Here is a 25,829-nt window from a genome sequence, read left to right as displayed (position 1 = left end):
AGAGTTGGTTTTAAATTGTATTTCCTGCTTTCAAAAAAACGAGGTTTGAAAGGAATCCCCCTAGATTTACATAGGTTTACAGATGTAAGTTTCTTCTTTTTCCCTGTGTTTGCAAACTGGAGGGAGATGCCTTTGATATTCCAGAATACCTGTATCTATACACTTGTAAATTCTGCTAGGAAAGGACCTAAACAGCTAAACCAAAGGTGACGATGATTAATGTTAAAGATACTACCCATTGTTCTCTCTTTTGTTGTATTATTAGGCTTAAATACTTTGGAGTTAATGATTGGTCACTTAATTGAGTAACAGAGCCTTTGAGAGCGCAAAGATCAACTAACTCTGTCTCCCAAAGTCTGGCAACTAAGCCCTCCTTTCCTGGTGAGATTTAAACATTTTTGTTGACGTCATTCATGGACAAACATCGGTAAACACTGTATTTAAAATGGGATATTGCCCTGTGATGGAGCAGAACTTCTCAAGACACATGGTTCTTTTGAAAGAAAGAATTAATGACTGTAGTTAGGTATTTTTTCACCACCCACATAGAGAAACCAGTTAGGACTGACAAACACTCATTGTTGGGAGTAACTTGCTCTGGTCTGAGAAAATATGCCGATTGTTACATAGGTCTGTATTTTACCAGAAAACACAAAGCATGTACTCTCCCTGATTTGGAATCAGAAAAGGGGGATTAGATATGGATGTCTTGGCCAAGCTCCATTTCAATTAGTGAATTTTTGCCAGTTTCCTCTTGTAGCCTAGACTTGGTAAATTACATATATATAAAGTCTGTGTGTGTGGGGGGGGTGCGTGTGTGTGTGTATGTATACAGGGTTTTTAAACACTGCTAAGTTCTTACCATTGAATGTGTTAGAGGTGGTTGTATTTCAGAGGTCAGTACAAAGAATCTTTGTTTAATGTGTCAGTTCTGTTTCCTGAAACACACCTCTGGGTAGATTTGCCAACTATAAAAGGATACAAATGTATATACTTTCCACATCTGTATACATCCTACCTCATTCTTCTAAGGATTTTAAGAGGTGTTTATGTCTATAAAATGAGATTACATATTTTACAATAAACATATTTGATAAATTATAATCTTTTTATTATTAAATTATTGATTTGATATTACTTGAGGTATAGTGGAATGAGCACTAGACTTGGAATCAGAAAGTTTGAGTTGGACTCACTAGCTGAGAAAACCAAGCAAAGATATTACTTTTGGACCTTTAGTGTCATAATCTATTAAATGAATATGCAGTTATAAAGATCAAAAGAGTAAGTACTTTGAAAAACTATACAAAAAAGGGATGATAATATATTATGTCGTGGGATTCATATTGATCTAATTCTATAATTTTAATAATAACTGCATTACCCAACAAGCCATGTAGTTTCTACTAAATCTATAAAATAAATCAGAGAGGGGCATATTGTTTTAAAAATTGTTTAGTTTCGTTAATCAGAAGACAGGTTACAGAAATTGACTCCAATGAAGTTGGACATTCAGTGGAAAAGAAGAATTATTCAATAAATGGTTTCAGGACAATTGATGGGTCCACGCAAAATAAGAATCAGTCTCTACCTGATTTCTCATCCTAAAAGAAATATAAGATGAATCAAATATGAAATGTAGGGAATAACTTTTTACAAAATGATAAAAGAAAATCATGGGATTAAAAAAAATAAGTTAGGAATAGAGAAACCTGTTCTAAGCAAAACATAAAACCCAGTGCCATTCTAGGAAATACTGATAGGTCTGACTAAGTAAAAATTACACAAAAGCAAATAACATATTTGGAAGACATCTACGACATTTGAGAGACAAAAAGCTAATAACTCTTGATATTCCATGGACTTTTATGAATAACTTTGAAAAGTCCACATCTATCAAAATATGAGCAAAAATTATGTACAAGTAGTGGCAGAAAGAGACATAGAGTTTTAAAATTATAGAAAAAAATCGCTCAGCCTCATCTGTAATTAAATAAATAGTAATTAAAACACCAATGATACGCTACACCATTTTTTCACCAATCAGAGGAGTAACAAAAAATAATAATTTTTTTCTTTTTTTTTTTTTTTTTGAGATGGAGTCTGTTACTCAGGTTGGAGTGCAGTGGCACGATCTCAGCTCACTGCAACCTCCGCCTTCCAGGTTCAAGCAATTCTCCTGTGTCAGCCTCCCTAGTAGCTGGGATTACGGGCACCCACCACCATGCTTGGCTAATTTTCGTGTTTTTAGTAGAGTGGGGTTTCACCATGTTGGCCATGGCAGTTGATCTTGAACTCCTGACCTCAAGTGATTCACCCACCTCAGCCTCCCAAAGTGCTGGGATTACAGGCATGAGCCACTGTGCCTGGCAAAAATAAAATTAAAAAGTTTGATGCAAGTTTGTGTTGGCCAGGTTGTGGAGAAACTGGGTCTCTCATATACTGTTGTATGAAAGTAAATAGGTTCCTCTACTTCAAAAAATAATTTGGCAATCACTTTTTTTTTATTCTTTATCAAAAGTTTTTAAAAGATGTATATACTCTTTGATCCAGCAATTCCACTTCTCGACATTATTATATGGATGGATATTGGTACCAATATCACCCAAGACAAATGGACAAGGATGTTCTTTGCAGCATTGCTTCTAAGAGCAAATATCTGGAAACAGTGTAAAGGCTCATCATAGGGAACTGTTTAAATAAAAGTTGCTGTATCCACCTAATGGAAAACTATGCAGCTGTCAAAAATAACATGGAAAAATTGTATTTGCTGATTTGGAACATTCTCCAAAATATATTGTATTCTAAGTGAAAAAATTGATAGATAAAACTGAGTATATATTATACATCTAATTACGTAAAATGGGTGTATATTTATTCTTTTAACAAATATTTACTGAGTGTTCTAGGCATTGTGGATACAGGAGTGAACAAAACATCAAAGACTGCTCTGTTGGAACTTTTACTATGGTAGGTAGAGAAAGGCAATTCCCAATCACATATGCAAAATGGTGATATGTGCTAGGATGAAAATAGAGCATGGGAAAGGGAATAGAGTACAGTATGTCTTAGGTAGAGTAATGAGAAAGGAGTTCACCAGGCAGAGAACAGAGGAGTGCTAAGGGGTGACAATGTGAAAAAGCTTAGCCAAGTCCAGGTTCAGGAATTCACATGATGCTATTACTTGTATGAAGTAAATTCATGAAATTTCACACCTAAATCACATGATTTCTCTCTGCAGTACAATGATTCTTTCTGTGAGAAAGAACCAGTGAGCAATATGATATGTGATGCTCATTACATCCACTTTGTAGCTGAAGTATCCTAGAAAGTTGGTTGTCTAGGGTACCTAATTAGCAGAATGGTGGACAAAACCACCGTGTCTGTGTCCTTAAGTCATCCCTTGTCAGCTGAGCTTCCCCAAAATCAAGGGAGAATACTAAATATCTATTTAATAGAATCTTGGCTTTCTCTCGGAGGCTGCCCATCCCTGGTGTGTCCCTTATCCTCCCTGCAGACATTTCTCATGGATAGGAGTTCCATTGACCTTGTCTTTTGTGTCTCCCAGGCAATGAAACAGTCTCGGTACCCTGTACCTGGATTGTTCAATGACTTTCTTCCCTTCTCATTGACTTCACTGGAGTAGAAGGCTAAATATAGGCATTCACTCTCATATCTCTCAGGTCTTTCCATGCAGACAGAGTTGTTATCACTAGTAGACGGTGCTTATAAGAGAGACATGGAAAAGTGGAAGAATGGAAATAGGGATTTGGAGTGGTCCTAAAAACAAAGAAAGAGGCTTCTGAAAGCTTTCCATTTAATAAGATCAAACATAGAAGACAAAAGATGTAACTTAATGACCAAGGATAGGGACATAGCCTTGAGAAAATTAGAGAAGTGGAATGAACGTCTTGGACTCCAAAGAAGAGGGAATGGAAATGTAGTTCTGAGGCAGCTAAAGTCAATAAAGCCCTCTGATATATTTACTGTAGAAATAAATGATCATCTTTTAATTCAAGGTTTGCAAACTTAGGTGACTACAGGGGCGAGGCATGGAGTGGAAATGGGTAAGAGACTAAGTGGGGGCAGTAATGGCCTTGAGCACACAGACTTAAGGGGAGAGACTGCTGCTTGGTTAATGCTCATGATCAGCCAGCTGAAATATAGACTTAGTGTTGCTAGACCTTCTGATTTTTTGAAAGAAGTTAGAGATCTGATATTTAGTGTAAACAGTCTAATTTTTAAATTGAGTAACTTATTCAAACATATTTATGCAACTTATTCAAATGTATTTAGAGCATGTCTGATCTCCTCCTTGTATTCTTACCTAGTCTTAGGGGTAATCTTGAGGAAAGTGATGCGTATACTTGTTGTACCTATGTAGATGGAGGACCATTCTCCTCTCCCCAACAAAAGACACTTTTATAAGGATTGAGTGTGGCACAAAGAGTTCGATTTTTAGTATTTAAATTGAGTAGGAAACTCAAATACAGAAGATCCTTTCCTGGGTCACACCTTTGGTTTTTTTAAATGAGATTTGACTCTCTAGATATTGACAAACATCATATTATTGGGTCATGGTAAATCTTCAAGTGGACTGATTCAAAAGTGTTCAAAAGTATTTCAGGTATTAAGGAATTGTTGGCACTGAGTTTCAAAGGTGTTTCTGCATAAGAAATAGAGGCGTTGATCATGTATTTGATCTACAAACATTCCTCAAGGATATACCCTGAACCTGGCAATGAAGAAATATTGTGGGAATTATTAAGTTGAATAAAGTACTAGCTCTGCCTTCTAGAAGCCTACTGTTCTACAGAGGAGATTAGACATGTTTACAGATAATTTGAAGTACATAGCAATAAATTATAGGATGATTTATTCCAAGCATAAAGTGTATGTTGCTACTATAGTGGTAACCTAGGTTATAATTTTCAAATGTAAGAGCCCCAAATACTATTCTTTTTACTCTTAGTGATATGAAACTATGTTAGAACATCTGCAGAAAGTCTGAATTAGTAATTTTAATAATAAATATTGAGTACTGATATATTGTATATCACTGAGATTTATTTTACATACATTATTTTATCAATTCCTATGATCACTTCAGTAAGTACTAATTTTCACAACTAAGTAGTGACAGAAAATGAGGTTTAGAGAGATATAGTATTTTACCCAAAGTCACAGAATATAAGTAGAGAATGCAGAACTTGCATTCTGGGCTATTTGACAGTGGAGCCCAGACTTTTAAAATTAGGCTTATAAAGATTTCCTGGAAAAAAAGAAAAATAAAAAATAGAGAACAAATTTTCCTGAAGGAAAGTAGGAAATTATTATTTATAAGTATAATTAAAGAAAGATCTTTAATTTCTTTTTTTTTTTTTTTTTTTTTTTTGAGACGGAGTCTCGCTCTGTCGCCCAGGCACAATCTCAGCTCACTGCAACCTCCACCTCCCGGGTTCACGCCATAAAGAAAGGTTTCTTATTTGGATTCAGCTAATACTCATGGAATGCATTTTCTTTAACACCTTTTTATCATAAAATACAATCTTTTACTTTGGCTGTGCAATTGATACCTTTATTTTTCCTTAAAATATTGTAATAGCATAGAGATATGGTATATACTTCCTGCTTGCTGTGCTGTCTTATAAGAAATCCAGAAACGTAGAAACATTATGGCATTTCCCAGTTAGTGTTTAACAAAGTCTATTAGCAGATCCTAGTGATTATAGGATAAATAACAAACTTAATTATCAGGGTTAATTTAGGATTATCAACCATATGTTTTTCATTGTGAATTAACAGTTGGTCTATAGATGGAAAATATAAGATGTATAATGTATTAGCTTAAAAAATGCTCTTCAGAAAGTATCTAGAATTATAGAATTTAAAAATTTTGTTTTGAAAAGGTCTAATTCTTATTTCAAAATATATAAAGAAATCAAATGCAAAAAAATTAACAGAAAAGGTCTTAATTAATTAAATGCTGTACAACTCCAAGCCCTATTTATTATGTTCAAGATCAGTTTTGTAATTTATGACTAATTTCAGCATTAGCTTGTTTTCAATCTAGGTTTGCTAAATAATATAGAATTTATTTTCCAATGAAGTTTTTCAGGGTCCCAGCTGAAAAATATATACCAGTTAGGATGCTTTCAACTGTAAGGAACAAAAAGTCACGATTTTATTGGGTTTAAACAATAATGACATTTATAATCTCATATAAAATGAAGTTCAAAGGCATGGTCCACTCTAGGTCTAATCCTTAAGGACTTATGCCTTGCCTTTGCTGATTCTTTCTCAGCTTCATTTCCAGAGGTATCTCACTTACTCATGGATGCAAAATCCCTACAACAGTTCCAGCAGAAAGATTCCAGCATGATAATGTCCAGGGAAGAAAACTGACCACCTCTTCCTTTGTTCTCTTCTCAGGATGAATCTATCTTTCCCAGGGACCCTTCACTGGAGGAAGAGATCCCCTCACATCTCACTGGCCAAAACTATATTATATACTGTTCCAAATCCAATCATTGGAAAAGGGAATGGTACCTCTATAATTGACTTAGGATATCAGGATCGTCCCTTGGGCTGGGGTTTGACCCAGGATTCTCCAAAGTATGTGGCTGAGGGTAGGCACTAGAATGGAACCAGAGTTGTGTTAGAAAGGAGAAACACATGGCTATTATAGAATAGTTCTAAATGCTACCGAGGAGGGCACAACTGTAAAAACCAAATAATCTTTTGCCATTCTTTTGAAGTTGGCACTTTGATTTCTAGATGGTTCCCCAGCACAGGTACTTCTCCTCCTCATCATTATAGCTGCCTTGAAATTTGAGCTGGAAGGGAACATTCTGAGACCCAGATTGTTAAATGTCTTTTCCAAAGTCATGCAATAAATTAAATGGCAAAGCCAGGGCAGTTTCTCGACTCAGTACAGGGTATTTTCTTTCATTCTTTACTCTTGAGACTTTAGAACTGTTGGTACTGCTTTAAAATTCATGGCAAGAACTGGTCACTTTTGTAATTAACACCTCCTTATAATACATTTGTTTTGTTTGTTTAGCCAGCTAGAAACTACATGGAGTCTGTGCTTTAAAAAGCCTGCCGAAGTCCTTATTCTCTGTTTTGGTATTATGTGCATGAACCACCAATTGGTTCCTTCTCACCTTACACTTGATGAAGATGTCTTTCTTTCAACATCTTTCTCTATTGCTCCCCATCTTCTCTTGCTCCATTTATGATCAGCTTTCTGTTTCTAAATAGACTTTGTGGTCACCCATTTCTTTTTGTGCCAGCTCCTAGCCACTAGTTCCTTGAGCTGTGGTCTCTATTGTTCTTCGTACAGCCTACTCACTTGTGGTTGTCACACACATCCACATTGTTATATGTTCCCAAACTGTATTCTGGAATGATTTTGGTAATGGCTGCATTGGATGAGATTCAAAGTAATAATTAAAGCATTGAGATAGCTTCTGCTATTACAAGTTTCCTCCTGTTTTTATAGTCCAAGAGGAGCTACTTCTTCTACTCTTATTACTTAATGCTTAATACTACCCTTATTACATACAATGCACAAAAAGCATGTGATTTATGACCCACTTTAAACCTGAATGCTTGTGATTTACTTTGTGTTTTTCTTCATTTCTAGGCCAAGATGTTCATAAATATAAAGAGCATCTTATGGATGTGTTCAACCTTAATAGTAACCCATGCGCTACATAAAGGTGAGTGTGCTAACAATTTCTTTGGTGTTAATTGAAATAAAAATGTAAGTGCTGGAGGATGAAATGGCAATGTGGAATCACTGGAATAAAAGATTGATTTTTAAAATCTATTAAGTGCTGAAAACTATCAGTTAAAATATTATTGGACCAAAAACATTAGTTTTAAATAAATAAGTCAAAACAAAATAATAAGTAGGATGCTAAAGATGCAAGTGAGCTTTCAGTAACTTCCCTGATTACTTTCAGGCTTTGCAAAAAAGCTCATATATGATATTGGGCATATTTTAAAATTCTAACACTATTTCTCAAAAACTTTCGTATGCAAAAAAAGAAACACTATTAAACACCCAGTGGGCTAGAATTTGAAAAGAATTGAGAAGATAAAGAGAAAGCTGACAGCCATGTTTTTGCCCTTAGTTCCTTTTCTTTTCTTTTTTAAAAAAGCAGTTGGATATGCATATGCCCTAGTTTTTTAATTTGAAATTTTATATTCTTCCAATGAGGGCTCTATAATTCCAAATTTATTATTTAATATATTCAAGGAATTTGAAGAAAGATGCTATCCAAGAGTTTCACTCATCTGCTTCTGTCTGTCTAGTGTGCCTCTCCAGACTCAGATTCCATTTCTTCCTCACAATTATATTATGCATCAGACTCACCTTTTATGATTTTCCAGATGAATTCCTTTTGCTAAAGTTTAAGTCATCCGTCTATTCATTACCCATCCATCCATCCATCATCTATCTATTCATCCATCCATACCTCCAGCCATCCATTCATCTGTCCAAAATCTTTCCATCTATTTGCTTATCAACATCTATCCGTGTATTCATCCATCCATCCATCCATCCTTCCATCTGTCCAAAATCTTTCCATCTGTTTGCTTATCAACATCTATCCATGTATTCATCCATCCATCCTTCCATCCATCCATCCATCCATCCTTCCATCCATCCATCCATCCATCCATCCATCCATCCATCCATCCATTCATCCATCCATTTTTCCCACTCACCCATTCATCTGTTCACCCATTGATGATATTTTCTGAATACCTTCTTTGTGCCAGATATTATTCTGGGTGTCTGGGAATATACCCATGGATGACTCATAACTGGCCTATCGTTCTTTAAACTTACTTCTCTAGTTATGGGAGACCAGCAATAAACAAGTAAACAAACAATCCAGGTACTTTCAAATTGATGAACATAAAACAGAGTGACATCATAGAGAGTGGCTTGAGTTGGGGAAGTTGATAAGACCTCCTTGAGAAAGTGAAATTTAAAGTGAGATGAGAATGATAATGAGGAACCAGCCAGCCAAGACCTGTCTGTAATTTAGGAAGAAACATCGTGTGTTTGAATAGCAGAAAGGTCACTATAGTTGGAGAGCAGTGATCAAGGGGAAAGTAGGAGACATGAACAGAGAGATTAGCAGAAACCAGCTCATCTAAATAATAATAACACCCAAAACTTGAATAGAACTCCCTATGATCCAGGAACTGTTTTAAGTGCTTAACACTAACTCACTGAAACATCCATTACCCCTGTATTCTATTGAGGAAACTGTGGTACCAAGAGAGGCTAAGCAGCTTGCTCGAACGCCCATACCCAGTAAGAAGCAAAGCTTGGAGATGAACCAATTCATAGGAGTGTGTGCTCTTTACCACCATGTTATACTTCTTATCTACATGGAACACTGTAGGCTTTAAAAAGTCTAGAATTTTTACTCAGGAGGCTGAGACAGGAGAATTGTTTGAACCCGGGAGGTGGAGGTTGTGGTGAGCCAAGATTGCATCATTGCACTCTAGCCTGGGCAACAAGAGCTAAACTCCATGTCAAAAAAAAAAAAAAAAAAAAAAAAGTCTAGATTTTATTCCAAGTGCAGTAGGAAGTATTGAAGGGTTTCAGCAAAGAAAGATATGAGTTGATGAATGTTTTGAAAATTCAGTTTTTGATAATCTATGCAGATTTGATTGTAGGAAAGCAAGGGTAGCAGCAGAGATATCATTTAGGAGGTTATTGTAGTAGCCTGTGCATGAAATGGGGTGGGGAGTAGTTTAGATCAGGTAGCAGTGGAGATGAAGAGAAGTGAATTGGATATGTGGAGATGGAGGAGTCAGTCCATCCACTGATGGATTGGATGGGGTGTGTAGTGAGGACATGAGAGGAGTCAAGAATAAATTGACTCCTGGGATGGCTCTCTTTCCCCTTTTCACCTCCAGATTCCCCTTTCTAACCAATTTAAAAGCTCCTCCTTGGGTGGGTGCAGTGGATCATGCCTGTAATCCCAGGACTTTGGGAGGCCAAGGTCGGAGGAGTGATTGAGCCCAGTAGTTCAAGACCAGTCTGGGCAACACAGTGAGACCCTATCTCTACAAACATTTTTAAAAATTAGCCAAGGGTGGTGGCTTGGGCCTGTAGTAGCTTGGGCCTGTAGTAGCCCAGTAGCTGGAACTCCACCTACTGGGAGGGCTGAGGCAGGAGAATTGTTGATCACAGGGGGTTGAGGCTGCAGTGAGTCATGATCGCACCACTGCACTCCAGCCTGGATGTCAAAGTGAGATCCTATCTCAATAACTAGTAAATAAATAAATAAATAAATTCCTCCTCCATGTTCCCCTTGTCCCCTGTGCTGTTGCAGATATAATAACATCTTCCATGCTCTTGGGATAAGTTATTGTTTTTCTTCCCAAGTAGGCTACTATAAGCTGCAAAAAGGCCTTTCATCTTCTAGCAAAGTGCCTGACACACTGACAGCACTTAGTCATTTTGTGTGTTGACTAAATGAGTGAATAAATAAATAAATGCCACAGTGGACCACCTGGATGGTTTTTAGAGTCTAGGCTCCACCAATTGGATCATGAAGACACGCTAATCAGATGGTGAAGCCTAGGAGTTGTCTTCCTCAAAGTTTTTGGGAGGTGAAGGTGAAGGTCACAGAGAGGAAAGCACAACAGCAACCAGTGAAGATGGAGAAAGGGATATGAAAAGGGGAGTGGTATTTGGATGGGCTGTATTGGAAGGGAATTTACAGGGAAAGTAGTAGGCGACCATCCTTCAGCTGAAATTTAGACTTTCCACTTAAAGAAAGAACTCATGCAATGAAAAACAACTTGTGTTGTAGCTCCTTTACAGTATTTACAACAATAATTTTGATAGCCAACAACATTGAGTAATTTCTGCATGTCTTTACCTATTCTTTGTAAATCCATGATCACTATTATTAGATGTAATTAGTTTGGGGCTAATTTCAGGAGAATTTTTTTATATCAGAGGTGAAAGTTACAAATATACGATCCACATAAAACAGATTTTCTGGGTTTATAGTGGAAAACACAGTAGTAACTTGTTGTTGAGTCAAGACAAGTACTTTCATCTTAAGGTTTTTTTCTGTTTATTCCCAGTCACTGATGAGGTCAACGACTAACATAAATGAACACCTTGTCTATTGTTATGGGCTTTATTTTAACCCAGGAAGAACTATTTCCTTTAACAATACACATTATATTATCTTATAAACTGTCCTAATCGTTGATTATCTACCATTGGCCTAGTTATTTTGATGTTCCCCTTATAGTAGGAAAAGGAGTCATGCACAGTCATGAATAAGTGAATGAACTAGATAGTGATATTTGTCACTTGAAAGAGTGATAAATTCCCATATTCTCAATTTGACATTTATTTGGCCAAGGTCTGTGTGTGTGTGTTTGCTCAAATTGTGCAGATGGAATTTACATCATCTTTACTCTAAGGAATCTGCTGACAGAGAATGAGGGGTAATTGGTTATTCATTATTTAGTGATTTCTCCCTCACTGTATTCATTTGGACCACAAACCATCTGGTAACAGCCAATGTTTTGTTAGGATTCATTTTTATTACTTGAATTGTCAGCATTTCAGACAAATTCCTGTAGGTAGCAGATTTCTTTTAAACATGCATACTCTGTAAACATTATACTCTGAACTACTGAATTTCTTTCTTAAAATATTTAGATTTAGTGAATTTCGTTTTTGTGACCCAGTGCATTAAGACCGAAGATTTAATACACAAAAGATTTGACCACACAGCTTTTTGTTAATCTTGTTAAGTTTGTATTCACATCAATATATTATTTATATCCAACCAAAGCTTTTAATTTTCTTATATATATAAACATCTAGAACAATAAACAACCCTTGGGAAATTGCTTTTTAAAGTTATTTTTTTCCAACATACCTTTTCTTTACAGCACAGCTGTTTAGCAATGCTCTATGTTTCAGAAACCTCCCTATTGGATAGATTGGGTTGAATCTCATGTCTGTCCCTATATACTTCAAATTGTGAAGAGAAATATAATTTGTAAGAAATATTGAAGAATTGGAAGACATATATTTTAAACTAATTTTAAAAGACATGATAAAGAGTTTCAAAACTCATACCAGAATTAAAGTTGATGATAAAGCTGTTTATTTTTGCATTTAAAAATAGTACTTTATTTGTGGCAAAGTTAGTCATCTAAATAATTCTTCAGGAAGGAAGATGAGATTTTCTAGAACATATGATGAATATAAATTTGGAGATTTTTAGAGCACAAAATTCTCATCCTTTCTCTTCTCAGAACAATATCTTTGTGTTATCATCATCTCCCTAATTAGGTCCAAATTAAAGGAATGTGAAATAGGTAGAAGGTACTTTCAGAGAGTCCTCTGTGAACCTTACGGATTTATTAAAAAGATCATGAAATTACTAAAATATTTCAGTTCAGATAGTAATTAAATACTTATAGAAATAGGATGCATCTAGACTTTGAAAAGGAACTGAAAAGAACACTTCTTTTACTTCATTTAGGGGCAGAGGAAGCACACCAGAGCTAAAAGATTCCTTGATTAGGTGTCAGGAGACATGTGTTCTGACTCAGGTCTCTCACCAGCCATCTGGGAGCTTATCCTTCCTCTCAGTGGAGGATCCTTAGTAAGGAATTCGACCAGTTTTACTTTAAGGTTGAGCTAAGTTAGAGAATTTACTTTGTAAGCCAAGGAGGCCATTAAAAGTGGAATTATTCCCTTGCAATTTTATTCCAAAATGATAATAGTCTTAGCAATATTTCAAAGGATAATTTAGTATAGCTAATAGCACACTTCACTTTGTTTTTATTTAATTTCATTAAGTGCCTTAAGTCTGCTTTGGATAAGCTACATGTAGATTAATAAAATAATAAACAAATGCATAACAGCAATGGTTATTATACATTTGAAATAAATTAGTGATTTATATTGTAAGTACATTAAATATGATACTATATTAATTATTTTGGATTTATTTGCATCACATGAAATGTTTTATAGGCCAATCTCTTTTTAGGTTAAAATTTTAATCTTTAGCAAGACAGAGTATTTTTTTCTTAAAGGATATAATATCTCCATAGTATCTTCTTGCAATTTTCAAAATGCTTTTCTCCAACTGTGTTTACATTGAGAATCCACAGTGTTTACATTGAGAGTGATATCATTTCCAATGCATGCCCATGTTGAGATGTGTGTTTCCAATATGTTTGACCACTAGCAGAGTGTTAGATATACATCATTTTGTTGGTTAAAAAATCATTATTTCATTTCACCTAGAGGCTACTATTAACTTGTTGACCATATTTTCATGAAGTAAGCATTGTTTGTGCATTATCAACAACTTCCATTATTACTAACATATTGTCTAGCCTAATTAATAGAGGCTGGAAGATAGAGAGGAGAGTGGGAGAGAAAGGGATGGATTCCTGTAAGAGTGAAAAAACGTTTATTTTGCAGGTAATGGTGTTAAACTGTAGTCAACATATTCTTTATCATTAAAAGTTTAAAAGTTTAAACAGAAGGACATTCTGCAGATAAATATTTTAGGACGGTTAGGTGAACAGAAACCAACCTTTCCCCATTATATAATTGAAGGTAATGTCTCACTGCAAAGTGATGGTAGCTGGATTTGTTGTAATTATGAAAGCCTTTGGTTCCAACACAGGACCAAAGTGCATCCTTCAAATGTTAGGCTTTCCCTGGTTCCAGTCCTATGAAGCACTTTTTTATTTTCACTTCATCTTTGAATTTTGTTTTCATTTCCTCTAAGGTAATGTGGCAGTTATTGTAACAAACATTTTTTGTCTTTCGACCTGTAGACATAATTTTCATCTTTCAGCTGCTCTTCCTAATGTTGGTCCAGTCCTTTAAACCTGCCCTACGGATTCTAGTCTGCCCTTCTTTGCCCTTAATTGCTTGACCTCTTATGCTTGCCTTTTTTTTATCACTTATTTTGTTCATGTTAAACACTAAGTTAAAAAATTTTAAAATGAATGATGCCACATTTCTATATAAAGAAATGAGCATTATTAATCCCTGTTGTTGTAAAACATCATTGAAATTGTATGCTTTTCTCTTTATATAAAGTCATTCTAATTATGTCACATGTTGAAGATGTAACCAAACTATTATAAAGGCTGCTTATTCATTCACATATTGAATAGATTCAGTTTGGGTTTTTTAAGATTGTTAATTTGGTATTTTCTCTTTCCTCTAGTCAAAGTGGGAAAAAGCCCACCGGTGAGGGGCTCCCTCTCTGGAAAAGTCAGCCTACCTTGTCATTTTTCAACGATGCCTACTTTGCCACCCAGTTACAACACCAGTGAATTTCTCCGCATCAAATGGTCTAAGATTGAAGTGGACAAAAATGGAAAAGATTTGAAAGAGACTACTGTCCTTGTGGCCCAAAATGGAAATATCAAGATTGGTCAGGACTACAAAGGGAGAGTGTCTGTGCCCACACATCCCGAGGCCGTGGGCGATGCCTCCCTCACCGTGGTCAAGCTGCTGGCAAGTGATGCGGGTCTCTACCGCTGTGACGTCATGTACGGGATTGAAGACACACAAGACACGGTGTCACTGACTGTGGATGGTAAGGCTTTTATTATCTGCAAGAAGGTAGTATAACATGACACCTGGTTCAGAAGCATTGAGAAATAGCACTCAGAAGTAACTGTTGTTTGGGGTTTGGATGAGCGGAAAAACACCTGTCAATCCAGTAGTCCATGTCTTTCACCAAAAATGAACTGGTACTCATTCAAAAGTCAAGGCAGGTGCATTTTTGGCAGCCACTTCATTGATTCCATGAAGGAAAGTATTGTATACTGAAAATAACGAATACCTCAAGGCATGACACATAATTTAATAATCATTACTTCAGTGTTGAGTCTTATCAGTGATTCTTTTTCAAGACTCTGAAGGCGAATCTACATTTTAAAAATTATTACATATGTGTGTATGCACATGTACATACATATACACACATATATACACATATACACATGAAAAACCTTTCCCCCTTTTTTCTCTCTTAATATGATTATTAAAATATTTGAGTTTGCTTTTAGGAAATTCTATCTTAACTTATACCGAAGAAATAAGGTATTTAATAAAAACCATGGTACATATCAGAGTCTTAAAAAGGCCAAGACTTAATAAATATTTGAATTCGATCAAACGGAAATTTAGTATATTTTTTAAGATTAATATCCTAGTTGTTATCCATTAAGTATTGCAGTGAGACATTTTAGTTTCACCCTCTTTTCAGGGGTGGTTTATATGTCATTTGAATTTAAGTTAGGAGACAAAGCAAAGAAAAATTGCTTTAATTGGGTACACACATAATGCCATAGCCCTTGGAAGCGTAATATTTTGGCAAGTTATTAAGCAAAATTCTAATACCCAGACATGATGGAACAGATTTTCTTCCAATCCTCCATTTCCCTATAAAATATTTACCTTTCAGAAATATATACAAAGGGTTTTATTAAAAGTCTTTCTTGTGTAGCCAAAAGGAAATACTTTGAATTTCAGATGCAACACATTAACTTTCTGAATACCCTTTTATATTCAAATTCCATTGCTTCCTTCTATAAATCTATTTTTATGTTGTCTAGGCATCCACTAAGTATCCTGGGTTCTTCTAACCTTTTTATCATTATTTTCGTTAGCCTCACTACTGTGATTTCTCTCTCTCTCTCTCTCCTGTTTATATATCACTTTTTAAAATCCCCAAAGGAGTTTAACAACTTCTTACAATTTTTCATCATTAAAGAATTAGCAATGGATTTGCCCCTTGCCCCTCTGAAACAATGAAAATCCTCCACTTAATCTCCTTAGCTCCATGGGGTCTTCAAATTATTCCAGCAACTGCAGATACTTATACAGATTGAAGTTCCCTGCCTTGGTCGAGGAGGCCTCTTTGTGCCCCTTTACTGCCAATCTTCAGTGCACATGGAAGATTTTTAATTACCAAGAAGACTATTTGAAGCTTTGATCAACATTAAACTAATCTAAATCTATTCAAATTCTTGCTTAAGCCTTAGAGATCATTTTAAGCTATCTCTTATATTCACCAGATAGCACCATATATATTTTCTGGCAATTTTAGAGAGGTTCTATAAAGGTACAAATTGGCATTTGATTTTTTTTTTTTTGGCAAAATCTCCTATTTGAGTCATAAAATATCAGAAATGAGAAAATGAATGCCAGTTGTCATTGCATCTACTTAGTGCCCGTGCAGGTCTTTTTGCGTTGGCACTGATCTGAGGCACTTATCTATGAGATGGGTAGTCTTTTCCCCTGTAGTCATATTACTACAGTAATATAACTCTGGAAGACTGAGATGATCTAAGGATGAACACATGGGAGACAGTCTTATAACTAGAAGTCAGGCTGCAGAAGATAAACTGTTGTCCATCCCAGGAAATTACTAGGGATAAGAAGAGTGGCACGTATCTTGGAAACCACAGTTTATCCCAAATAACAACAACAACAAAGTGTCCTTAAATGGGATGACTCTTAATAAAATCTCATTCATAAGACCCAGTTGCCTCAATTTCTATTTTTCAGTGACTTCTCTGGCATATTAATTCGATCCACTTTGATGTCTTGCAGAAATGAGTCATCATATTTACCCCAGCTAAAAATGGAGAGACTCTTGTTGACATGGCAAGAGAGGATCCAGAGCTCCACCCCCTTGCTTGCTCTATCCTCATCCCTTTGAAAATTTCTTGAGCCCTGGAGCACAGTTCAAAACCACTAGTTTATACCACCCCTAAAATACAACAAAGTGGAATTTGAGGCAAGTATCAGGAGCTTCTACTAGGAAGAATTTGAGAATTTATTTCAGGCTTTCTTTGGATAAAAATTATACATGTTATCTGTCATAGCAGAGACCCTACATTATGCTGGTCAGGTAAAGAATATGATAAACATTTGAATGGTACATGGTGGTCTACTCAACATTTTAAAATCCTTTACCTAATTTGACCTTCACACCAATCAAGTAACATACATATTTTTAGTTCCACCTTATGGGACAGGAAATTAAAGCTCAGAGAAACGGACTTGTATAAAAGTAAGGAGTAAATTAGGGATTGGAACAAGTCTTCTCACTCATAAATAGTCCAGTGTCTTTTCCACTCTAGTACATTGTCTCTGAAGGTTAATATCTCATTGTTTTACATTTGGAGGAAGTGGTGTTAGTGAATATTTTTATGAGACAGGTGAGTGTTTCATGCATAAATATTGGGTTGACCCCGGATAAAGTCCTGAAGTAGAAGTTGATCTTGTGGTCCCCTTAGGTCTTTGTATCTTCTGCAGAATCTACTCCCTTTAGGTATCTGGTGTTCCCATGATTGCGTGAATACTGCCTGCAATCAGGACAACTATTGGGATTCAGTGACTCAAATCTCTTCCTTGATCTAGGAGATCCCCTAGGAAATTTTCTGGTGGAGCAGAATGGGATGTCTAGATGAATGGCATTTTTGGAGCCCCTCAAATCAACATGATTTTGCATAATGCTGCATGAAGTAAAAGTAAATAATTATTATGATATTATTACTATGTATCCAACTAAGTTGATACATTGCTCCAATGAGAAATTTTGCACAGTGCAGTGGGAGATTTGAACAGGCTGGCAATTGTTTGCTGTTGTTTTTGCAGGGGTTGTGTTTCACTACAGGGCGGCAACCAGCAGGTACACACTGAATTTTGAGGCTGCTCAGAAGGCTTGTTTGGACGTTGGGGCAGTCATAGCAACTCCAGAGCAGCTCTTTGCCGCCTATGAAGATGGATTTGAGCAGTGTGACGCAGGCTGGCTGTCTGATCAGACTGTCAGGTAAGAGGTCTGGGGGCCACAGGCTTCATTATTAACTTGAGAGTGAGAAGAAAGTGCCACTAACTAGCCATTTATTTCCCCAGATATCCCATCCGGGCTCCCAGAGTAGGCTGTTATGGAGATAAGATGGGAAAGGCAGGAGTCAGGACCTATGGATTCCGTTCTCCCCAGGAAACTTACGATGTGTATTGTTATGTGGATCATCTGGATGGTAAGATGTTTGAGTTTCTATATCTTCGTATGAACTGAGAAAACTGAGGGAAGACCAGAAGTTCATTGGAATAGAGCAAGTCTTCGTGCTTGTTTGGATTCCAAACGGTGGCATTTTGTTTATACGACTGTATGATTTTGTGGTAAAATAAGCCGAAATTAAAGTGGAAAGGGAAGGAGGAGTGTGTAAATGGTTATGCAGGTTAGAAATGTCTTCAGTTAATGGCAGGTTTTCTTACAGTCATGCTGCTCTTGGACTGTTTCCAATACACTTTTAGAGCATTGAGAATAGAAAGCTGTAAGGGTGGTACCTATTCTGGTGAGAGCATAAGATAAAAATCATGTGATGACAATCCGCTGTGAATCCAAGTACTGATAAACACCCCAGAGCTAACTAAATAACTCCATAAACTAGCCCAGCAGGAATTTTCAACTTTGACTTCCTGTTTATTTTGTTACACTAATATTCAGAGCAATCCTTCCTTCATTCAACCAATCAATACGTTAAACCAGTTAACAAGTTAAAAATCACCTACTGTGATTTTTATAGGTACTCTGCTGGTTGTTAGAGATATGAAATCCATTAAGATATAGCCCTTCCTTTCAAGTCGCTTACAGTCTGATTTCAGCACTGTCATTTCTCCTTTGCCTGAGTTAGAGATTCTTAAAGACAAATTTGAGTTCAATAGTACCGACATTATCTAAAGAGCATGGTGCAGCTTTATTATAAAGGCACAGGGAGGTGGGCACAGTGGCTCACGCCTGTAGTCCCAGCACTTTGGGAGAGCTAGGTGGGAAGATAGCTTCAGTTCAGGAGTTTGAGACCAGCCTGGGTAACGTGGTGAAACCATGTCTCTACATAATGCCAAAACTTAGCTAGGTGTCGTGGCATGTGCCTGTAGTCACAGTTACTTAGGGAGTGGGAGAAGCGTGGGGGTGGGGGGTCCTGAGGTGGGAGGATTACATGAGCCAGGGCGTGGAGGCTGTAGCGAGCCGAGGAGATTGCGCCACAGCACTCCAGCCTAGGTGACAGAGCGAGATCTTGTCTCAACAAATACATAAATATAAGTAAAATAAAGGCACATGGAATAGAAGTTTCTACAACTTTTGAAATGGATTTTCATTTGTATTAACAGCTATTATTAGAATCCTAAAGTATAGATAATAGTGTTAAATTAAATTATACTTTTAATTTTGAGTAGGTGCATATAAAAAGAATGATCTGAATTTTCTTATGTTTAAAATGAGGAGGCTGGACTAGATAATTTCTATGGTCTCTTTCAACATTAAAATTCTGTGATTCCCTGATTCTGTGAATTGAATAAGCATCTTAGAGCCCGAAAGCTAGAATATAAGCAGCTTATATTTTCCTAATGCCTTGACTAAATTTGCATCGGAAGGCCTCCTTTCAAAAAGGGTGCTTAGGTGTGGTTCTCTAGTATCTTAGCATTCTTATTTTCACTATCACTGAAGATTGGTAGATGTATTTTCTAAACCAAAAGTGCAGATGTGAGCAAATTTTATTTTTGTATATAGGAAAAGGGAAAACATAACATCCAAGCTATGGTTGAAATATACAAAACTAGAGCTTTTCTCTTGCCTTTATTTTAATTGATTTAAAAAATAGAAGAGAAGATGGTTGGTAGGAGAATCTGATTAAATAAACTAGGAAATAAATTGGATTATTGCTATTTTGGTAAGGTGGGAATTTGTATCACTATTGTTTTAATTTAGTGTAATATCTACAAGGGTGATAGTTATAAACAATATCTGAAATGCTAGTAATACTAGAAATGATCCAGAGGTAGCTTTTGCAAAAGTATATGTAAGATCTAATGAACCTAAAAGATCTTTACCAAATATTATTTAAATGGTGGGCTTTCATGGCCTGATTCAAATATGAATAAGCATCCCAAGCCAGATTCCTTGGTGGAAAGACAGGCTTATGTACCCATGAAGCCACCAGCCAGAGAGCCCTAGAGACCCCCCGTGTGTTTGTTTTTGAGTTTACTCTGATAGAGCTACTATCAGCTCTTAGCTCTCTAAGGCTCTAGACTGCCCAAATTCAAAATTATTTTTTCAAGCCCAGGGAGGGATTTTATAGAAGTCCCAGAAATTTCAGGGCCTCTGCAAGTACTGTTTGAAGAATTTTTGACAAGTCTTCGTGGTGGGAGTCCTTCCAGGGATTTCCTAGCCACACTGTCTTCATTGAACGATGGCTCCCCACAGTCTGCTCATAGTATCATAACCAGTGTTCAGGAACTGGACTCTGTCAGAAGAGGAGCTCTGAGGATGTATGCATATCTCCCATGACGAGGGATTTACTAGTCTTATAGACGTCCTCTCTCACTTCCATAAACACAGTCACTTCGAAAGAAGCCAGTTTGTGTCCCAATGTAACCCAACTGTATTTTATAAAGTTATTTTGGATAAATCTACATACTTGGTGACTGAAAACTTGTAATGTGGAATATAGCATAACTTTACTTAGGCTCTTTATACCAAATCAACAGAATTTTCATCTTTTTGTTTTAATATGTAAAAATTGGAAGATAAATATAAAAGAGTCAGTTCAAATATTAATTCAAGCACTGGCTGAAATTTGTGTCAGCAAAGTAACAAGGCATTTATTTGTTTCATAGAAGAAACTTGACAATTCTGGAGGATATTCGGCATGTTTACAATAACACTGTTCCTGACATTTTTTTCCTCCTTGTTTATTGGCTCTTGGACTAAGTATCAAATCTTTGGACACTGTTCTTTTCTTTCTTGGCTTGAAAGTGAGCAGGAATAGGGGTGAAAGGTAACTTTTATGGCTAATGAGGTAAGAGGAAGATCACAAAATCATTCTTGTGAGGCTTCTCTCATTTCTTAACTGAAGCATATGTCTTCCCTTTTGAAGTACAGACCATTGGCTAATGAGTGAATTAATAAAAAATTCTTGTGGAAAGTTGACTACATAAAATTACGTCTGGTATTTCAATTGCCATGTTGATAAAAGATTATTTGAAGGTGAGTCAAGATTCCTTGTAAGAGGCATTGCTAAATTCATGAGTCAAATAATTCCCACCTATATTTTATTATATTTGGGGGAGTCAAGTGTGTGTGTATGAGAAATGGTGGGGACAGTAAAAGATTTGGTATATTCAGAATGCATGTGATGGAACACACACACAGGAGTTATGAACCAAGGTGCAATTAATTTAGATCAGAAGCCATATATTCCAGATGGTCTGATGAAAAAGCCAATTAAGTATAAAATGAAAACTTGCTCAAAAAGGCAATTAATTTTCTGTTTTAATTTAATTATTTATTGTGAAAGATATATAGTTGACAGTATGTTGACCTATTTTTTTCTCCTTTCTTGTTTTATAATGTCATATCTTCCTGACATATGTGTTTCTCTATAAAATTTAAATAATTGCACTAAATTAAATCCTGCCAGTTTTGGGAGAAAAATCTAGTAGGGTTCTTTTTCTAAGGTGGTGATTATAACAGTTATGCATATTCAATGAATATTCAATTCTGCTTTTCAAAATAACCTATTAAGTTTTAAAGAGTAATTACATTAGCTATATTCACTAGTAAACATTTCAATATCAGCTCGTGTTCTTAGAAATGGTCTGGAAATTATGATGGCTTATTAGACATGATTCAATCAGTAATAGAATGCTATTATTAAGAAATTAATGGAATTAAAATTTTAAAATGGGAATCTAGAAATTAAGATCCATAAAATAATCCTTATTAGGAATTTTCATCTTTGTTTCCCAGTAAGACAGATTTGGAAAACATTGGGAGGGTTTTAAGGTAGAGTTGAGATGATTAAATGGCTCAAGAAATTAGGTAAAGGATCGGAATTATTTAAGAACGAAATTAATAGACTGACTATTTATTTGGTTTCCTGATGGTAGCAGATACTTTAAAAAATAAGTTTCTTTTTTAGGCATTTAATTTATCCTGCAGATAAATTGGAGGATTGCAGATGAGGTCCTACTAACTTCTTTCATTGTTGACCCACTTAGTTTCCTTGCAAATGAGTCAATACTTCCAGTCTTGTCCCCAGACCTGACAAATGGTTGGTTCAGGAGCTTCTCTCCCCTGTGACATAGGCCTATCCTCTTATGGCCTGCATTTTCTATGTAGCCCTGCCTTTTGGTATTTACTTCACCTGGGTTAACTACTACCCTACTATTCCAATTCTCGGTTTTTTTACACAAGCCTCCAGCACTTTGACAGGCCTACACTGTGGGCACTCTCTTTCATCTCATATTCCCTCCTGAAGACCTAGTTGATTCTTCTCATCTTTACCATCTCTGAACCTTGAATGTATGACTATAATTACCCTCTTGCAAATATTTGCTTATACTTCTTTGTCTCCTACTAAACTATGGATTTAGGGAAAGAAGGAAACATACAAATTCATTTTTGTATGCCCAATATGTCCTTAGCATATAGTAGGTGCTCCATAGGTAGAGCTGAATAAATGAGTGAATTAATGAATTAACTTCTAAACCATTAATGCCTCCCTACTCACCTTGATTTACAATTGCTTTCTGGATAGTTTCACACTTCTCCAGGCTCCATCAGTATACTATCTGCTTCCTGATTTTTTTATTGCTTTAATTTTCTTATTAGTTTGTTTAATTTCATTTTTGTTCTCTTGTACATAACTTGTAAGCCAAAAGTCTTGTGGGACATATGGGGCATGAAAGAATACCAAAAGAACAAATACGTGAACAATGAAGATGTTAATTTCTAGTTTTGCATGTTTAGCTCCTGAATTCTTTTCTGAATTTCATACCCATATTTCTAGTTTGTGAATCACTTTTGAGTTTCATTTTTGGTTTTGGTTGTCACAAATAGTCCCCATCACTTTAAGAGTCCTTCAGGGGATCTGTTTTACTACCATCAAAACAGTTAAACACCATTGCCATGTAATTCTCCTACTTAACGTTGTGTGTTGGTTTTGTTGGCTTCTTCCACAAGCACATACTCTGCCTGGTCTTCAAAACCTATACCTGCTCTACTGCAATCTATTCACCCTTCATTCCCACACTCTTCAATGTGACCCCACACGTGCATCTCGCCCTGCACAGACCCTTTGCTTGCTCCTGCTTGCAAGTCTGCTCCGTTCCTCTCAGGGAACACACACCCTTCATCTCTTCAACATTGTGATTTTGCCTGTGCTTGAAGACTTACTGCTTCCAGGATCCCCCTTTTGGCTATTGCAGCTCACACTGAAATTTCTTGACTCTGAACTTCTACTTTACTTAGAGTTAGTTCCATGTGATTTATTGCTTAATTGTTTTCTGGTTTCTTTGTGTTCATAAAATATAAAATGTTATATGTTTGTTTTATTTCAGCAAAATTATTGTAAGCTCCTAGTAGAGATAAGACCATAAACTTCTATATGTTTCCCAACTGCAATCAAGAGCCTGTTCCAATCGCAGACACGTAATAGTTATCCAATAAATAGTTGGTGGTAATTATAGTATTTTTCCAACCTTTGTCTCTTCTGGAAACTGCCTTCCACCACCACCTTTCCATTTATCTATAACACTTGAAAAAATGCTTTGCTTTATTTACCAAATTCAAAAAGATCTACTTTTTACCATTATTTAATCACCATGATACTATTTTTTCCTCTTTGTATTTCTCCTCTCACTCTTTTCTCCTCTCACTCTTTTCTTTGATGTCTCTTAGAAATTACTCCTTCCCAGAGATACTCCTTTCTGGCCTCTCATGGTAAATTATTTTCCTTGCCTTCCACTCCTTCCCAGCAAATTGTCCTCTCTGGGATTGCTTTTCTTGTATTAATACCTATTCATCAATTATAGGTTATTATTTTTACTGTTTCCTGGTGTCAGAGTCCAGGATGGCTTTGTCACCTCTGTGACTTATCTAATGCCTCCATATCATTCTTGTGCCTCACCTAGAACCAAAAATAACTTTTCCATTTTTGTTACTTTATGAGCTCCTTTAGATATGAAAATCTAAACATTTAGATAAACATCATCAAGTAGGTCTTAGAGCAGAGTTAGTTCTAGCTTTTTAAAGGTTTTGGTTGGACCAAAATCAGATATCGCATCTGGAGATTGTGTAATTTCTTTCCTATAGATTCTCAGATTGCCTATTAATTTTAATGAGATTTACAGTATGTAATCTACAGAATACTTCACTGATGAAGGTTATTTAAGAATTAGTGATTTGCGTCCTTACTGGGCTTATTCAGTTAAAAAGCCACATATCATCTTGAAGAGCCTCTTGCACACTATGATTCCGCCGATGGTTAAAGTAGTGATTCTTGATTTCAGAATCTCTTCACATTTGTTGCAGTTGGCCCTAGAAGATGCTAAAAACTTTTTAATTATCCGTAGCTTCCTATATAGACTTTGGAGATTAACACACCTTGCTTGGAGTTGCTTCTGTGTACAGTGTTTGAACAGTCTACCTAAGAGCCAATAAGGAAAGCAATCAGGCACAGCATGGTGGGAGCCCCTCTGGAAGATGATGTCCTTATACAGTGTAGTGACTCCAGTAAGATTGAGTGTGAGGTAGTTTCATGAGTAGAATGAGGAAGGAAAACATCTACTGTGTGGTGGGAGTATTATTTAACTTAAATCTTATGAAACCTTTGTCAGGCACTTTTTAAAAGAAACCTCACTTTTGCCTATAAGAAAACTGAGGCACAGACAGGTTAAGTGATTAGATATGCCTTTTTTCTTCTTCTACTGCCATAAACTCACAGGGCCACTAAAGATTCCCCAGTAGAGCAGCAGGCAGTCTTGCAAGCCAAGAAGATAAAAAGTACCCTCAAAGCTCCCTCAAATCTCTGATATCTCATTAGAAAAAATCATAATTCTTATTTGAGCAATGATTGCATTACAGATTGGATTACAATGATTGGGATTGCTGGGTCAAATGGTAACTACTTTGAACTTTTTGAGGAAATGCTAGGCTGTTTTTCAATGTGGCTGTACCATTTTACATTCTCATCAGCGTGTATTAGGGTCCTGATTCCTCCACAGTCTTGTCAACACTTGCTATTATCTGACCTTTTGTGTAGCCATCTTAATGAGTGTAAAGTAGTATCTCTGTGGTTTTGAATTGCATTTCTCTGATGGCTAATGAGCTCCAACATCTTTTTATGTGCTTGCTAGTTATTTATCAATCTTCTTGGTAGAACTGTCTACTCTGAAACTTTGCCCACTTATAATTGTGTTGTCTTTACTATTAAATTTTGAGTGCTCTTTGTATATTCTAGATTTGCATGTCTTCTCATGTAAATGATTTACAAATAGTTTCTCCCATTCAGTGAGTTGTCTTTTTACTTTCTTGATAAGGCCCTTTGAAGCACAAAAGTGTTTAATTTAGATGAAAAGTCCAATTTGTCTATTTTTAAAATTTTTGTGCTTTTGGTGTCATATCTAAGAAAACATTGCCAAATCCCCAGTCATGAAGATTTATCTCTGTGTTTTAGTCTAAGAGATTTATAAGTATTAACTCTTTTGCTTTTATTTTGATCCATTTGGAGTTAGCTTTTGTATATGGTGTGAGGTTGGAGTCCAAATTCATTCTTTTGGATGTGGTCCCAGCACCATTTGTTGAAAAGATAATTATTTCTCCATTTAATGACCTTGGCACCCTGTTGAAAATCAATTGACCATAGGTAGATGCATTTATTTCTAGACTCTCAATTATATTCCATTGATCCGTATGTCTATC

General features: G+C 36.1%; 1 protein-coding gene across 4 annotated transcripts in view; it reads left to right on the top strand.

The window, feature by feature from the left end:
- VCAN (versican) overlaps positions 1 to 25,829 on the top strand; it is a 111,207-nt gene that overhangs the window by 4,720 nt on the left and 80,658 nt on the right. For 3 of the 4 annotated variants that reach the window (XM_001147684.8, XM_016953036.4, XM_517667.9), the window contains exons 2-5: positions 7,649 to 7,724; positions 14,268 to 14,642; positions 17,717 to 17,891; positions 17,975 to 18,102. In XM_001147684.8, the coding sequence (XP_001147684.4) occupies positions 7,655 to 7,724; positions 14,268 to 14,642; positions 17,717 to 17,891; positions 17,975 to 18,102 (748 nt within the window). In that variant the 5' untranslated portion in view covers positions 7,649 to 7,654. Of the gene's footprint in view, positions 1 to 2,157; positions 2,164 to 7,646; positions 7,725 to 14,267; positions 14,643 to 17,716; positions 17,892 to 17,974; positions 18,103 to 25,829 lie in introns of those variants that run through there. The other variant, XM_054684219.2, reaches the window with a different exon arrangement.

The sequence above is a fragment of the Pan troglodytes genome, chromosome 4 (assembly GCF_028858775.2).
Source record: "Pan troglodytes isolate AG18354 chromosome 4, NHGRI_mPanTro3-v2.0_pri, whole genome shotgun sequence".
Lineage (NCBI taxonomy): Eukaryota > Metazoa > Chordata > Mammalia > Primates > Hominidae > Pan > Pan troglodytes.
This window is presented reverse-complemented; position numbering and strand designations above follow the sequence as displayed.